This window comes from Ovis aries, chromosome 12 (assembly GCF_016772045.2).
Source record: "Ovis aries strain OAR_USU_Benz2616 breed Rambouillet chromosome 12, ARS-UI_Ramb_v3.0, whole genome shotgun sequence".
Classification (NCBI taxonomy): Eukaryota; Metazoa; Chordata; class Mammalia; order Artiodactyla; family Bovidae; genus Ovis; species Ovis aries.
Window position 1 is genome coordinate 51,308,569 of NC_056065.1, and position 17,718 is coordinate 51,326,286.

At 49.2% G+C, this 17,718-nt stretch overlaps 1 protein-coding gene across 6 annotated transcripts in view; it reads left to right on the forward strand.

Annotated features, from left to right (window-relative positions):
• Window positions 1-17,718, forward strand: part of CASP9 (caspase 9) — a 22,090-nt gene continuing 4,372 nt past the window's right edge. For 2 of the 6 annotated variants that reach the window (XM_060396596.1, XM_012187488.5), the window contains exons 1-7: window positions 1-186; window positions 5,382-5,778; window positions 10,506-10,540; window positions 11,624-11,800; window positions 12,432-12,521; window positions 13,682-13,829; window positions 17,526-17,705. In XM_060396596.1, coding sequence (XP_060252579.1) covers window positions 55-186; window positions 5,382-5,778; window positions 10,506-10,540; window positions 11,624-11,800; window positions 12,432-12,521; window positions 13,682-13,829; window positions 17,526-17,705 — 1,159 coding nt within the window. In that variant the 5' untranslated portion in view covers window positions 1-54. The remainder of the gene's footprint in view (window positions 187-5,381; window positions 5,779-10,505; window positions 10,541-11,623; window positions 11,801-12,431; window positions 12,522-13,681; window positions 13,830-17,525; window positions 17,706-17,718) is intronic. The other 4 variants (XM_060396597.1, XM_042257438.2, XM_060396598.1 and 1 more) reach the window with 2 other exon arrangements.

Genomic DNA, 17,718 nt, shown 5'->3' on the forward strand with positions numbered 1-17,718 from the left:
GGCCGAAGCCCGGAAGTGGACAGAGGCGACGGGGGTCCCTGCTGTCTGTCCGCCATGGACGAGGCTGACCGGCTGCTCCTGCGGCGGTACCGGTTGCCGCTGGTCGGTGAGCTGCAGGTTGCCTCGCTTTGGGACGCCCTGCTGAGCCGCGAGCTCTTCACTCCCGACATGATCGAGGACATTCAGGTACGGTCCCCAGCTTCCCGCGCAGCGAAGACTTCAGGCCACAGTTGGGGACTGCGAGGCCGCGCGGAGAGGGTTGCTGAAGCCACATCGTGACTTAATGGCCCGGCTCCCGCCCTCGCCTTCCCCCGTCGCGTCCCCCTCGGTCTGTGCCACACAGTACCCCTTCCCTTTGGGGAACCATCGTGAGGGAACCCCGTTTCCCCCCAGGGCGTCGAGCCTGCTAAATTTCCCAGAGGAACCAAACAACCCCCAAACACCTTTTTGAGGGTTTGCTAACGCGATTACACGCCTTGGACGAGCAGAGTACACCCGTGAGCTGCGGCAGTGCTGGATGCCTGTCTAGAGGCATACCTGCTTTTTCCTCCTCTGGGGTGGAGGTTCTGGCTTCTCAGGTGGCTCAGTGGTAAAGAATCCGCCTGCAAGGTAGGAGACATGGATTTGATCCCGGGGTGGGGAAGAGCCCCTAGAGAAGGAAATGGCAACCCACCCCAGTATTCTTGCCTGGGAAATCACATAGACTAGGAGCCTGGTGGGCTACAGTCCATGGGGTTCCCAAAGAGTTAGACATGACTGACCTCCTGAGCATGCACGAGGGTGGAGGTTCAGAGCACCCACTAGGGAGGTCTGACTGCCTGGCACTGTATCCTCTTTGAGCCTCAGTTTCCCATGCTGTGAAATGGGAAAAAAAGTCCTACTGCCGTGAGGGTTAAAAGAGATAAGGGTTGTGAAACAGAAAAGCTTCAGGCACAGAATGAGGACACATCAGATGGTGCCTGTCTTTGCCCTGTCCTCCTTGGCCAGCCCCTCTTGTGTTATGTGTCTTTTAAGGGGTTTGGAGATGAGGGGCCTCCTGCAGATAGTGAAGAGAATAATAAAAGCAAACATTTGAGGTTCTCTTTAAAAGCATTTATTTTTGGCTGTTTGGGTCTTTGTTACTATGCACAGGCTCTCTCTAGTTGTGGCAAGTGGGCCTACTCTCTAGTTGCAGTGGGTGGGCTTCTCATTTCAGTGGCTTCTCTAGTTGCAGCTCAAGGGCTCTAGACTGCTGGCTGTGTAGTTGCAGAACGTGGGTCCAGTTGCCCTGCAGCATGTGGGATCCTCCCAGACCAGGAATCAAACCCATGTCCCCAGCATTGGCAGGTGGATCCCTAACCACTGGACCACCAGGAAAGTCCCTGAGGTTCTCATTAAAAGCACTGTCATATCTTCGTCTTATTTGACCCTCATCACAGGCCTGTGAGGTCAGGAGGGAACAGGATGTATTTCTTACCAGGAGATACAGTGGGAATGTGTGACTTCCTAGAGGTTCTTGCATAGTGCCCTGTAGGCTGCTTGCAGGCCAGTTTCTGCATCATCCAGGAACTTGGCCTGACCACTGAGGAAGTCTTTAATAGGACAAATATCATATGGGAAGTCACCAATGTATAATATTAAGAGAAGTCTTAGGAGCATCTGCTGTGTACTGCTGCTAAGTCACGTCAGTCGTGTCCGACTCTGTGCGACCCCGTAGACGGCAGCCCACCAGGCTCCCCTGTCCCTGGGATTCTCCAGGCAAGAACACTGGAGTGGGTTCTGCTGTGTACTAAGGAGTGGAAATAATTTGAGGCCTTATGCTTGCTACCAGGAACATTCACAGGAGTGATAAACTTGAATATCCTTGGAGGCACAATAGGTGGGCACTAGAATGGGCAGCCTCTGCCCTGCCCTCCGACTCCAGCTGAGTCTGATCATACAAGAATGCTGGCCCAGTGTTGCCAGATCTTTGTACTGAGAAAAGTGAAAGTGTTAGTCGCTCAGTCATGTCTGTCCCTTTGCAACCCCATGGACTGTAGCCCAGGCTTCTTTGTCCATGGGATTCTCTAGGCAAGAATACTGGAGTGGGTTGCCATTTCAAGTGGGAAATTATTTTGGTTTTTTTGGCCACGCCCTGAGGCTTGCAGGATCTTAGTTCCCTGACCAGGGGTTGAACCCAGGCCCTTTCAGTGAAAGTGAGGAATCTTAATCACTGGATCACCAGGGAATTCCTGTTTCCTGATTTTACATGTTAGCAAAAATAGCACAGGGAACTCTGCTCAATAATCTGTGATAATCCAAAGGGAAAACCAATTTGAAAAAGAATTGTTATTGTTCAGTTGCTAAGTTGTGCCTGACTCTTTGTGACCCCATGGACTACAGCACCCCAGGCTTTCCTGTCCTTCGCTATCTCCCAGAGTTTGTTCTAACCCATGTCCATTGAGTCAGTGATGTCATCCAACCATCTCATCCTCTGTCACTCCCTTCTCCTCCTGCCTTCCATCTTTCCCAGCATCAGGATCTTTTCCAATGAGCTGGCTCTTTGCATCAGGTGGTCACAGTATTGGAGTTTCAGCTTCAGTGTCAGTCCTTCCAATGAATATTCATGGTTGATTTCCTTTAGGATTGACTGGTTTGATCTCTTTGCAGTCCAAGGGACTCTCAAGAGTCTTCTCCAGCAACACAGTTTGAAAGCATCAGTTCTTCAGCGCTCAGCCTTCTTTGTGGTCCAACTCTCACATCCATACATGACTACTGGAAAAACCATAGCTTTGACTATATAGACCTCTGCTTTTTAATACGCTATCTAGGTTTGTCATAGCTTTTTTTTCCCAAGGAGTAAGCATCTTTTAATTTCACGGCTACAGTCACTGTCCATAGTGATTTTGGAGTCCAAGAAAATAAAACCTGCCACTGTTTCTATTTCTTCCCCATCTGTTTGCCATGAAGTGATGGAACTGGATGCAATGATCTTAGTTTTTTGAATGCTGAGTTTTAAGCCAGCTTTTTCACTCTCCTCTTTCACCTTCATCAAGAGGCTCTTTAGTCCTCTTCACTTTCTGCCATTAGAGTGGTATCATCTACATATTTGAGGTTGTTGAAATTTCTCCTGGCACTCTTGATTCCAGCTTGTGCTTCATCCAGCCTGGCATTTCACATGATGTGCTCTGTATAGAATTTAAATAAGTAGGGTGACCATATAAACTTGATGTACTCCTTTCCCAATTTTGAACCAGTTCCATTGTTGTATGTCTGGTTCTAACTGTTGCCTACAGGTTTCTCAGGAGGCAGGTAAGGTGGTCTGGTATATGAAAAAGAATAGATACTTGTATAACTGAATCACTTTGTTGTATATCTGAAACTAAGATTATTATCAAATATACTCCAATGTAAAATTAAAAATAAATGTTAGCAACAAATTCAGAATTTTTAAAGAATGTGTTAGGAATAATGGGCTACCATTTTACCACTCCTAGTATGGCAGAACCACGTGGATCTGGGCTGTCATCCTGGCTCTGTGACATATTACATATTAGCAAGTTGCAGCAACTTTCTTAGACTCAGTTTCCTTCATCCTTAAGGTGGGGGTAATTGTAATTTAACCTCTTTACAAGGTTGTTGAGGAGGACTAAATGAAATGATGCATTTCACACGTGTCTGTGAGTGTTTGTAAACATTGAGAGAGATCAAAACCCATGACTTACTTGTAGAAAAGTAGGCATGTAGCCAACTTTCGCTAGTGAAAATTAATCATCTCAGTGATAGTACAAATATGTGCTATTCAAGGAGCTTCCCAGGTGGTGCCAGTGGTAAAGAAATGACCTGCCAGTGCAGGAGACATAAGAGACACAGGTTCAATCCCTGGATCAAGAAGACCCCCTGGAGAAGGAAATGGCAACCCACTCCAGTATTCTTGCCTGAAAAATCTCATGGCAGGCTATAGTCCATAGGGTTGCAAAGAGCTGGACTTAACTTGAAGCACGTGCTATTCAGTGTAGTGTCCATTAGTCACATGTGGCTATTTAAATGTAAATATGAAGTAATTAAAATTGAACCCAGAAAAGGCAGTTCCTTAGTCACGTGACCCAAGTGCTCAGTAGCTACATGTGGCTAATGGCTGCCCTTTTGGACAGCTCAGATAAAGATTTCCATTGTCATGAAAAATTCTCTTGGATCACACTGCTGTAGGATATTTGCGAACAGGGTGGTGTCTTATCCCTGCGGAACTTGCCCAGAGATGGGCCTCAAAAGAGAACCAGCAGATAACCAGCATCTTCCTCCTGCTCCCTGTCTCCTCTGATCTCACCATCCCGACACTTGTCAACCTCGACCACTCCTGCAGCTTCACAGTCCACCCAATCAATGCCCGAGTCTGTGGATTTCCTCTCCTTATTTCTGTTGTCTGTCCTCTGACTTTTCTCCATTCCAGCTGCAAGTCTTTGCCACCACCTAACGTGGCTGTGGCCACGCCCTGCCATTGTCCACTTTGCCCCCAGGACGAGTTTTTCAAAAGGCAGATTGGACACTGTCACTTCTTTCTTAAGTAGCTCTCACAGCTTTCTTGGCATGACTGTGCAAAGATCTCTCTCCCACCCAACTTAATCTCCCATTTCTCTGAATTCACTATTCCTTTCTTGGTGTTCTGGGGGCTCAGGCAAGCTAGCCCCTCCTGGAGGCTTTCCTGATTTCTCAGGTCTGGGTTGAGTGCACCTGTGCCCTTCCAGCCCCATGTGATTTTCCTTCTGGCATTTCTGTCTTTGCTGTGTCATTGTCTTTTTTTTTTTCTTTCCCCATTATCTTTCAGTTTTTGTTTTTGGCTGCACTGGGTCTCATGGGCTGAGACCTCTCCCTGCAGTTTATGGGCTTCTTGTTGTTATCCATGGACTTTTTCTAGCTGTGGCAAGTGGGGGCTACTCTCCAGTTGCGGTGCATGGGCTTCTCATTGCGGTGGCTTCTCTCTGTGGTGGAGCACAGGCTCTAGGGCAGGTGGGCTTCAGTAACTGTGGCATACGGGCTCAGTTGCCCCGTGGCATGTGGGATCTTAGTTCTTGGACCAGGGATTGAACCTGTGTCCCCTGCATTGGCAGGCAGACTCCTAACCACTGGACAACTAGGGAAACTCCTGTTTACATCCTCCACTAGAAGTCACTCCATGAAGATAGACTGTTCTCTCCTGCATTTTCAGCACTTGGCCCATTCTGGGCACACGGTAGACATCCCCGACATAGAGACTGAATAGATAAATGAAGACTGGCAGGTGGCCTATGCTCAGAGTAACCTCAGGCTCAATTTTTGCCCATGTGCCTGATTGTTTAGACTTAGGTAGATGGGAACTGGGGAGTCAGGATGAGAATCACAGCAAAGTGTGTGGATAATAGTAACATGTCTTTCTTTCCAAACAGAGGGCAGGCTCAGGATCTCGGCGCGATCAGGCCAGGCAGCTGATCCTAGATCTAGAGACTCGAGGGAGTCAGGCCCTTCCTTTGTTCATCTCCTGCTTGGAGGACACAGGCCAGGACACTCTGGCTTCATTATTGAAGACCAGCAGACAAGCAGCAAAACAGGATGTGGAGGCCATCAGACCCCTGGATCTTAAGCCAGTGGTGCTCGGACCAGAGGGCCTCAAACCAGAGGAGCTGAGAGTGATGAAGCAGGACCCATCAAAGCCAAGCCAAGGAAAACTCGCTCCAGTGGTGCTGGGGCCGGAGGAGCTCTGGCCAGCCAAGCTCAGGCCTGAGGTTCTCAGACCAGAGGTACCCAGGCCAGGGGACATTGGTTCTGGAGGATTCACTGATGTCTGTGAGTACCAAGAGGGAGTGGTGGGTGGGTGTACCAAGGGGTCATTGACAAGTGACCAGTGGTATAGCTGGGTAGGGTGAGCTTCAAAACTTAATTTTGGTGTTGTCTTTCTGAGTACTCATAAGGGATGGGTGGAATATTCTGATAGGGGTTCAGGAGAGCCCCTTCTCTGAAAAGCATGTGTTGAAGTCTGGTTTTCATGTCATGGGTTTTGATCAGTGTTTCCAGATCGATGTAGTGTTTGTGATTTGCCTTTGGGTCCAGGTGAGTCGAGTGGACTAGCGCAGGCTTGGGGGCATGAAGGAGGCGTCTATTAGAGTCTGTCTCAAGTGGGCGCTGTACATACCCTTACCTCCTCTCCTCACAACAACCCTGCAAGGCAGGGCATCATTAGACCCATTCTTGTTGATGAGGAACCCAAGAATCAGGGAGGTGAAATAATTGCCTATGGTCACAAAACTACATCCAGTAAAATATATAAATCCAAAGACTGTAGCTGGATGGTTGCCCAGTTGGGCTTCCCTGGTGGCTCAGTGGTAAAAAATCCACCTGCCACTGCAGGAGGTGTGGATTTGATCCCTGCGTGGGGAAGATCCCCTAGAGAAGGGAATGGCAACTCAAGTGTTCTTGCCTGGGAGATCCCATGGATGGAGAAGCCTGGCGGGTTGCAGTCCATGAGACTGCAAAAAGCTGGACATGACTTAGCGACTAAACAGCAACACACAGATAGCCACACTCCAGATTATTACCATATGGAGCATTCTGGTGTCCTTTAAGACTCTCTTATACTTCTTTCCAGTCTGTTCCCATTCTTCCCCCTTCCAAAGGAATCACTATTTTGATCTCTGTTGCCTCAGATCCCTTTTGCTTGTCCTTGAACTTCAGTGAAAATGAAATCCTATGTACTCTTTGAGTCTGGCTTCTCTTGCCATCATTATATTTGTGAAATTCACTCATGCTGTTGTGTGTAACAGAAGTTAATTCTGTTTCATTGCGAGGTAGTTCTTATTCTGGATTGTCCACAGTTTATTTAACCATTCTCTTGTTGATGCGCATGTGGTTTTTCCTTAGGGCTTTGTTTCCATGGCAGCATGTGGAGACCTAGCACTTTCTATTTCATGGTTGCCCAGTTGGCCACTGCCATGGTCTGGATGCTGATAATAATATTAGTAGCAAAGGTTAACTTTACTGAGTGTGGCATGTGGGATCTTTAGTTGCGTCACATGGGATCAAGTTCCCCAACTAGGGATCGAACCTAGGCCCTTTGCATTGGGAGCTTGAAGTCTCAGCCACTGGACGACCAAGGAAGTCCTCCGTGTGTGATTTGTGTTGCCTAGGCCCAGCACTAGGACATCTGCCCTTTCTTCCCTTAGGCAGCAGAGGGGGTGTGTCTCCTACCTTCTCTCTCTGCGGGAGCCATGGGCATGTGCTCAGTGATGCTCAGGCTGACTGATTCTTTCGCACACACACTTGCCCATACGTGCTTCTTGTCCCCTTGGACGCTGTCATTTTTGGAGAAGTGGGTTTCATGCATGTCATATCTGACTGCTTTATCCTCCATGTGGGACTAGAACCCCTCCCTGCCTTTGTTAGTGCAGTGACTGCTGCCTGGAACCTTCCTTACCTCTTTTCTTTCTTTTTTTTAAAAATTATTTATTTGGCTGTGCTGGGTCTTGCTGCACTCGGGCTTTCTCTAGTTGCAGCAAGTGAGGCCTACTCTTCTTATTGCAGTGACCTCTCGTGTTGCGGAGCATGGGCCCTAGGGTTCGAGGTTCAGTATGGGCTTAGTTGCCCCGAGGCATGTGGGATCTTCCTGGAATGAACTCTTGTCAACCACTGGGGAACTCCCTCCCTACCTCTTTCTTCTGGTGCCTTTGTCAGGTTACTCCCTCTACGTGTTGCTGTGGCCTGTGGACCTCTCAAGAGCAATCACTTTGCTCTGTAGATTTTTTTTTTTTAGGTAAAAATTGAAAAAAAAACTTTTCCATCTTCATTGAGATATAACTGATGTATAACACACTGTGTAAGTTTAAGGTGATGATTCGATACTTGGGTGTATTATGGAAAAATGACCACACTAAGGCTAGTTAGCACATCCATCAACTCACATAATTAACACTTTTTTTTGTATATGTGGTGAGAACATTTAAGATTTACTTGCTCAGCACCTTTCAGGTATGAAAGTGAAAGTGAAAGTCGCTCAGTCGTGTCCAACTCTTTGTGACCCCATTGACCATACAGTCCTTGGAATTTTCCAGGCCAGAATACCAGAGTGGGTAGCCATTCCCTTCTTTAGGGATCTTCCCAACCCAGGGACTGAACCCAGGTCTCCCGCATTGTAGGTGGATTCTTTGCCGTCTGAGCCACCTGGGAAGCCCTAATACTTGAAAAAAAAAATAGTAATACTGTGTGATCCAGCAGTTCCACTTCTGGGTATATATATTGTCTTTCTATGTTTTCTTATAGCTCACTTAGCTTCCTTAAAACAACAATTTTGAATTCTTTATTGGGCAAATCATAGATTTCCATTGTGTGTTTTTGGTGGTATCTTGTTTCCTTAATTTTTCATATTCCTCAAAGTCTTGTGTTGCTGTCTTTGAATTTGAAGAAGGAGCAATCTCCTCTAGTCTTTATTCTTAAATGTGTCCTATGTAATTAGAATTTTTCACCAACGATATACTGCAGCTTCTCTGCTAGACTCTTGGACTTTCACAAAGGCATTCTTATCTGTGGGTGATTGTCAAAAATCAGTGTTCTTTGGGAGAATGAAGATGGTAGAAAACTCTTATTCTGCCGTTTTGATGGTGTTACTCTCTCACTTTGTGGATCATTACTGCCAGTTCAAGAAATAAACACATTCTTCAGCAGTAGTTGCTGCTGCTGTTCAGTTGCTAAGTCATGTCCGACTCTTTGTGACTCCATGGACTGCAGCCAGGCTCCCCTGTCCTTCACTATCTCCCCAAGCTTGCTCAGGTTCATGTCCATTGAGTCAGTATCTAATTTCATCCTCTTCTGCCTCCTCTCCTTTTGCCCTCAATCTTTCCCAGCGTCAGGGTCTTTTCCATTGAGTTGGCTCTTTGCATCAGGTGGCCAGAGTATTGGAGCTTCAGCTTTAGCATCAGTCCTTCCAATGAATATTCAGAGTTGATTTCCTTTAGGATTGAGTGGTTTGATCTCCTTGCAGTCCAAGGGACTCTCAAGGGTCTTCTCCAGCACCACAATTCAAAAGCATCTGTTCTTCAGTGCTCAGCCTGCTTTATGGTCCAATTCTCACGTCTGGATATGTAGTAGATAATGGTATATTCAGTAGTATTGGTATTTGTAGTATTGACATTTGTAGTATTCAGTATTGGCATTTTCTAATACTGAAAATGGTATTTCCAGTAGTAGATAATGGTATTTTTGGGAGTGCGGTGGAGTTTTGGAAATGAGCAGTTGTTTAAGAATTAAGTCTGTGGTCTAATGGGAGTCTTCAGGCTAGGTAAAACTGTTTATGGCATGACTTTTGAACTGGCAAAAGAATAGCTCCTAACAAAGTCCAGGCCCGCTCTGAGCAATGCATGGCACCATGGTTGGATCATGAGTATAGTCTCTGGCATGACTGGGTGATGGTCAATGTCTATTTATTTAAAAAAGAAAAAGTCCCATAACGTTGTAGGTTGGTGGTCAGTTGACTTCTTGCTAATTGAAATGAAAACTCTTTTGATACTGAAAGAAAAATAACACCTTTACTCCTTTATTCATTATTGAGCTATTTGGTGAGGACCTTCAGCTATTTGGTATGTGCTGGAATTCCATGGACTGTATAGACCATGGGGTTGCACAGTCGGACACGACTGAGCGGCTTTCACTTTCACTTTCAGTTTACTGCGTGCTGGCCTCCTTGGATTCCACAGAGAGGGAACAGACCTGGAGCTTCCCTATGTCTCTCTGTTCTAGAATTTCGCATAAATGGAATCACACCGTATGCACTCTGCCGGCTGTTTAAAAACTCAGAATGGTGTTTTTGCAGTTATCCATGGTGTTGCATGTACCTCCTTCCTTTTTAAGCTCTGTCGTGTCCCTTTGTATAGTTGTGTCACAGTTGCCTTACCCATCCACTTGCTGGTGGATGTTTGGGTTGTTTCTAGTTTGGGGAGTATGAATAAGGCTTTGATGATCATTCATGGCCAAGTTGTTTGGTGCTCACTGTGCTCATTTCTCTTGGCTCTGTACCTGGGAGTAGAGTTGCTGGTCGGAGAGTAGGTGTGTGTTCAACCTTATTGGAAACTTCTTTTTTTAAAAAAAAAAAAGTCTTAAAAAACTATTTATTTATTTTTGGCTGTGCTGGGTCTTCGCTGCTGTGCGTGGCCTTTCTCTAGTCGAGGCGAGTAGGGGCTGCTCTTGTTGTGGCGCAACGGGCTTCTCATTGCAGGGGCTGCTCTTGTGGTGGAGCAGGGCTCTAGGTGCACAGTCGTCAGTCATTGTGGTGCATCCCAGGGATAAAACCTGTGTCCCCTGCGTTGGCAAGTGGATCCTTATCCACTGTACCACCAGGGAAAGCCCTGGAAACTTCTCAATAGTTCCCCAAGGTGGCTGTGCCACTTAACTTCACCAGCAGTCCCCAGGAGTTCCTGTGTTCCTGCTCTTCTGCGTTTCTATGTTTCTGTGGGAGGTGTCCTCACAGGGTCCCTTGTCCCTTCCCTGTTGGACCCTGACATTCACGTTTTCCCTCTTTCTCTCTCCAGGTCCTCAGGACAGAGCCAAGGGAAATGCCGATCTGGTGAGTCTTCATGTCATTTGGAGCCGATTGTGTTGGCTTTCTGCTCTTCCGCTCTCTGCTTCCCAGGTCCTTCCTGCAGCTGTGTCAGGAGCCCCAGGAGCTCAGCCCAGCTCAGTCCTGAACCTCCTATAGCACCCTGACCCTGGTACAGCTGTCCTGAAGCAGATCGTCTAACCCTGCCCTTTCCTCATCTGTGAAGTTGGGTTAGATCTAAGTAGGGGTCAGTGTGAGAATCGGCTGTGGCACCTATCCTGGACCAAGTCACTCCCTGTCTCAGTCACAGTATTTATTGTGTGACTTCCCTGTGTCAGCCTGGACTTTGCGCTAGGACACCTGGGAACCAACCACTCAAGTTTCTAGCCCTCATGGAGCCATCAGCCTAGTGAGACTAGTCACACAAAGAAATATATAAGTGTAAATATTGTGAGTGTGAGTGAGTGAAGCCGCTCAGTCATGCCCGAATCTTTGCAACCGTGGGGACTGTAGTCCACCAGGCTCCTCCATCCATGGGATTCTTCAGGCAAGAATACTGGAGTGGGTTGCCATTTCCTTCTCCAGGGGATCTTCCCCACCCGGGGATGGAACCCAGGTCTCCCGCATTGCAGGCAGACGCTTTAACCTCTGAGCCACCAGGAACAGCAAAAAAAACCCAGGCTGCTGTGAGAGAGAATTACTAGAGAAACATTGAACCTTGAGAGGAAGTGGCCTCAGACTCTTCAAGGGTGGCTTGGGCAGGAGTCTGCCAGCAGAGCTGATCACGCGATTGTCAGTACTCTCCAGGACTGGGCGACCTGTTGGTCCTTTGGAGGTCAGTGTCTAGGGGAGCTGGATTTCTCAGCTAGCGGTTCCATCCTGAGTACTCTGAGGGGAGCTAATCTTCTGTCCCAGGTTTAGCTGATCATCCATCACACAGCTGCGTGTGTGTGGTGTGGATGCCAGACACCCGCTTCAGAGGGAGGCAGACTGCGGGCTCTGTCCCATCTCTCCAGACTGCCCTCCCCGTGGGTGAGACCCAGGGGGTCGCCTTCTCTCCCGAGGAGTGCAGCGAGGCCCTGGTTTACGCTGGTCCCTCTGCTTGGGCAGGCCTATGTCCTGAACGCAGACCCCTGCGGCCACTGCCTGATCATCAACAACGTGAACTTCTGCCGTGAGTCGGGGCTCATGACCCGCACGGGCTCCAACATCGACTGTGAGAGGATGCAGCGGCGCTTCCACCTGCTGCAGTTGGCGGTGGAGGTGAGATGTGACCTGACTGCCAAGGTACGGGCCCTACGCACGGACAGAAATGGGGGCTCATGGGCTAGTGTCCTAGAGAGGGCCCCTGAAAGCCAGCGACTCCCCGAGACGAGCCCTTCAGTCTGTAGGACCGCAAGAGGCAGTGTGGCTCACTGGTTACCAGCGAAAGCTCCAGACTCGGAGACCCGGGTTGAGGACTGACTCCCCAACTCCCTGTGTGACTCCCGACCCTGAGCTTCTCTATCTATAAATCGAGACCCATGCTCATGTCCTACGGTTGGGTTAGGTAAGTGTTAGTCGCTCAGTCATGTCTGACTCTTTGTGACTCCATGGACTGTAGCCCACCAGGCTCCTCTGCCCATGGAATTCTCCAGGCAAGAGTGCTGGAGTGGGTTGCCATTTCCTCCTCCAGGGTCTTCCCGACCCAGAGGTCGAATCCAGGTCTCCTGTATTGCAGGGAGATTCTTTACCGTCTGAGCCACCAGGGACATTGTAGGAGTAGACAGAGTGCCCAGCCCAGCATCTCTTCCCCTGTCTTCTCCTGTGATCACTGTGACTGTCCTTACTTCACGACTGGCCCTGGGAGCAGGGGACTGGCCGAGGATGAGGACCTGGTCCATCAGTGGTCGGGCTCACCCCCGGCCCTCTCTTGTAGCAAATGGTCCAGGCTTTGACGCAGCTGGCGCGGCGGGACCACGGCGCTCTGGACTGCTGCGTGGTGGTCATCCTCTCTCACGGCTGTCAGGTTGGTGGGCTCACCTTCTCTAGCAGGCGCCCAGGAAGGCTGCCCCGAGAGGCCCTGCAGGAGCCTCGTCCCTTCCTGTGTCCAAGACCCCCTGGCCTTTGTGGGAAGAGCCACAGGGCCCTGTCCACCTCCTGCTGTTTTCTCAGAAGCCACTTGGCCCTCTGAGGGGTTGGGTGCTCCTCCTGGGTGGGAGGGCTGCGACCCTGGGAGAAACCATCTGGGAGAGTCAGGAAGAGGTAAGCTGGATTTTGTTCTGAGCCGGGCACAGCTTACAAGAGCTTCCAGCTCCTGTCTTGGTCCTGCTGAATGTTGTTCCGGGCCCTTTGGTGCTGGCTATGAGTTTGGGACGCTGGGACCCACTCTGGCCTTGACCACTAATGTGCTGGGTCATGGTGGCCAAGACTCTTCCCCCTTTCTGGGCCTCAGTGTCCTCATCTTTTGAGTTGAAGGGCTGGACAGAGCAGAGGTAACAACCCCAGTGGATTGTACAGTGTTTTCAAAACTGGCGACTGTAGCACGGAAGTCATGATTTTCAGCTTGTCCTGAAAAACCACAAAGGTCTGACCCATCAGGCCCTTATCCTCAAAGAGCAAAATTCTGGCCTGTGGCTGGGCTGGGGCCACCCCTTTGGTCCTTTCATTCACAGTGTGGCCTCTGGACAGCAGCATGGGCATCGCCTGGCAGCTCAGGAGAATGTAGGTTCTCATTCAGAGCCTGTACCTTAACAAGACCCTTGTAAACACAAAGTTTAAGAGGAATTGTTCTAGCATAGTCATTCTCAGTTTAGCTGTAACAGAGGTACCTGAAGGGCTAGATTTCTGGTCCCCACTACCCAGGTTTCTGATTTGGGAAAATTTGCATGTCTTGTAAGTTTCCAGGTGATGCTGATGCTGCTGGTCCAGGGACCACACTTTGAGAACAACCAGTCTAGAGGAAGCTGGCCAGTGTTCTTGAGTTAGGCTATCTGGTGCTTATAGGCATGTGAGTTTGAGACCCTTGGAATTGAGGCTGCCCAGGACCAACCTGCTGTGTTTCACTCAGCCTTGTGCCCCTGGTGGAACCTTCTAAATGCTTGGTCCCCACAAAGCCTCTGCACAAACAGGCCATTGGATTCCTACCGTAACTTCTTGGGTTTGTCACCAGAGTTCTTGGTCTTCTAGGCCAGCCACCGCCAGTTCCCAGGGGCTGTTTATGGCACAGACGGATGTCCTGTGTCCGTTGAGAGAATTGTGAACACTTTCAATGGTACTGGCTGCCCCAGCTTGGGAGGGAAGCCCAAGCTCTTCTTCATCCAGGCCTGTGGTGGAGGTAAGCCAGTCCTCAGCGTCGCTGCCGATGAGGCTAGTGGGAAAGTAGAGGTCGATCCAGGCATCCAGGGGCTCCCAAACATGGTCACTGCTGTCCCAAAGTGGCACCTCCATCTAGTTGGAGTAGCCTGAACCCTGTCTAACTTTTAGAGGTTTGCATCTCATGATGCTATAGCATCAGGGGATCATTCAACTGTGGCCACTTCAACCTCAGACTTGGCGAAAACAAACAACACAGAGGAAAGAGGAAACTTCTTTCATTTTCCTTACCTCCTGTCATTCTCCTGACCTCCATTAACCTGCCTCCCTCCCACTGTTACAGAGAAAGGGAAGCTGCTGCTGGATTAACTGTTGGAATTCTCAAAGGCTTAGGTATTAGGGAGTCAGTAATTTTTAAGGATTATTTAGATTGTTTGTAGCTTTGCTATATGTCCTGATTTTAAACCTGAGCCCTACTTCACCGTTACCTGGTTTTCTTGTAAAATAAAAGAGGGAAGAGAGAAGAACATTGTGTGTCCTTGGGACATGAGGTCATCTCCAGGTGAACTGGCCCTGACCTCTTTGCCTCCCCCGCCTGGCATGCTATGCCCACCCCAGCAGTGCTCAAGGTGCTCTGGCTTACTCCTCAGCCTTCCTATGTGCCATCCCTCTGCCTTATCTCCTGGCCAAACCTTAATCATCCATCCTTTTGGTTACAATTTATTGTCACTGCTTTCAGGAAGTCTTCCCTGAATATCCCCTTCCTTGCACAGAGTCAGGGTTCTCTGGCCCTTGTTCTCCTGTAGCCCCTTGTCTTAGCACTTTCTCCTAGTATTGAGATGGCCTCATCCCTTGGTCAGCCCTCTGAGGGCAGGGTAGTCCCACCTGCCCTACAGCTGGGCCCCTGCCTGACACAAAGCCCATAGTATGCTTGCATCTTTTGTGCATTCTAATTGTTTGACTTAGAAATAAAACCATATAAAAATATCTGTGAGCAAAATCTGAAGTAATGTAGATTCCCACCAATAAAAACTAAACCAAACAATTAACTGGGAACAGGAGAACTCCAGAGCTGGAAAGCAGTAGTTAAGGTGCCACCTTTGAAATTTGGGTCCCTGCTTCGCCCCCTGTTTTAATGCCGCGGGATCATGTGTTTAACGCTGTTGCCACGTGAGGGCGCCACCATCAGCTGAGACCAGAAATACCCAAAGGCTGCGGATCTCTGCCAGTGTCTGGTGAGGTGTCCTGCTGTTACATGTCTCTGAACTGGTCTGCCCTGGGTTTTGGTGACTCGTGTGTCTATTTTAAGATTCGCTGTTGTTGCAGTTTAAAACAGTTTAAAAATCTTCTAAATGTCACCTGCCCTTTCATTAAGAGAGAGCGTGGGCACCAAGGTGGAAGAACGGAACTCAGAGTCAGCAACTCTGGTGTGAAATGTCAGTGAATAAGCCGTGTGATGAACTTGGCCAGAGCGGAGGGGCCTGAGATTTGGGAGTGACCCCTCCAGAACTTTGGAGGGCATGCTGAGAGGCCAGAAAAGAAGAGTCATGGATGACAGTGGTTGTGGATTTTATGTCCTGAGGGAGTGGCTCCTCGTCCCACTGTGTTCATTCTCATGGGAAGTCAGGCTTCCTCGCAGGAGTTTTGAATCAGTGAGGCTCCTTAAGAAGAAAGCAGTGCCTTACCTGCATAACCCGTAGGTGAGGTCTTCCCCCTCAGATTTGTAGGAGGATGACGCGTCAATCGAGACACAGCCGGTATCCCCTGTCTGGCCCCCGTCTTCCTCTGTCCCCCATCCTCCCCTCCCGGAGCCCATCGTCTCTGCTCCATTTTCAGAGGCAGCCCCTCTGCCCGCCCCATCGCCTTCAGCCCTTCCTGTGGCATCCGCCTCACTGAAGTGCCCCCTCCCCCACTGCACCCTGCTGCCCCGGGTGGACCCAGCCACAGCCCCACCCTTCCATCCCAGGTGCCCTTCCCCATGCCACTTCAAGTCATTCCCGGAACCCAGGGTGGATTCCAGAATCTTGGTCAAGAAGACAACTGGAAGCAGTGACCTGGGATAGCAGTCCAGTTTTCGCAGATCTAAGAAGCCCCCCGTGCAGGCTTGGGGGTTCCCATGGGAAGGAGTAGGGTAGTTGAGAGCCGGAAGAATGTAGGCTGGAGTCCTGGTCCCCTTCATATTAGCCGTGAGATCACAGACAGATCACCGAGTTTCTGAGCTTCAGGTGAGAGGTCAGGCGACATTGGGGTTATTATTGTAGGGTTTCCAGAGCCATCTGTCCTATCTCTGTCCCGTGAACCCTGACCTCCCTCGTTCCTTGCTGTTACCCACCGTGGATCCAGCCACACAAACCCTCCCGCTCTCCTGCCCTGGGACCTGCCTGACAGGTGCCATTTCTCCCTGCAGGACTGTTCTCCCTTCTTGCAAGGGAGACTGGGTCACAGCCGCCTCCTCCAGAAGCCTCTGGGCCACTCCACCCTCTGCCTGTCTTTAGTGAAGCTCTTTTTAGGTGCCTTCTTTCTCTTGTTTTGGTGGTGTAGTTTGTGGGATCTCAGTTTCCCAATCAGGGATCGAACCCTTGCCCCTGCCATAAAAGTGTGGTAACTCAGCCACCGGACCTCCAGGGAACTCCCTGATGTGACTTGAGGTTTTATTTTTTAATTTTTGCCTGTGCTGGGTCTTCGTAGCTGCACACAGGCTTTCTCCAGTTGCAGTGAGCGGGGGGCCACTCTCTAGTTGCAGTGCATGGGCTTCTGATTGAGGTGGCCTCTCTTGTTGCAGAGCTGGGCTCTGGGGTGTCTGGACTTCAGTAGTTATGAAGTAGTTATCCCGGGTTCCAGAGCACAGGCTCAATAGTTGTGCATGGCTCAGTTGCATGTGGGATCTTCCCAGACCGGGGATTGAACCTGTGTCTCCTGCATTGGCAAACTGATTCTTTACCGCTGAGCCAGCAGGGAAGCCTGTGACTTGATCTTTAATGACATAAAATAAAATTTGCCATTTTAACTGTTTAAAATTGTTCAATTCAGTGGTTGTCAGTACAGTCACGATGTTGTGGGAACATCATCACCATCTAATTCTAGAACATTTCATCTTCCTCCCAAAGAAACTCCATACCCGGTAGCAGTCACTCCATTCCCCCTCCTAACAATAACTAATCTGCTTTCCTCTCTCTGGATTTGCCTCTTCTGGATACTTCATATAAATAGGATATCATGTGGCCCTTGATATTTGGCTTCTTTCACTTAGCCTACTCTGGAGGCCCATCCACATTGTATTATGATGCAGTATTTCATCCCTTTTTAAGCTTGAGTAATATTCTATTGGATGTTTATACCTCCATTCATCTGTCCCTGGACACATGAGTGGTTTCTACCTTTTGTGTGCTGTGAATAATATGAATGTTGCTACATAAGTTCTTGTTTGAACACCTGTTTCCAGTTCTTTGGTGTGTATATCTTCTAACTGGTTTCTTTTGCTGTTTTTAAAATGTCTGCATTCTTGCTCCCCGCCTGCCCCCACTTTATTGAATGAACATATAGAAATTTTGTTTTAGTAAAAGTAAAGCTCCTGTTTAGGCTTCCTGCTCATGTTGGCCCGGCACTAGGCCCCTGGCTCCAGAGGAAATCAGGCCTCTCAGGGCTGGTGGCACAGAAAAGTGGGAGCTCTTGTCTGAGTGTCTGATTGACAACTTGTGTCTGTTTCCGCTTCCTGCAGAGCAGAAAGACCATGGGTTTGAGGTGGCCTCCACTTCCCCTGAAGATGAGACCCCCAATAGCAACCCTGAGACGGATGCTACCCCATTCCAGGAAGGCCCACGTTCCACTGATGAGCCAGATGCCGTGTCTAGTCTGCCCACGCCCAGCGACATCTTGGTGTCCTACTCCACCTTCCCAGGTGAGCGGATCCG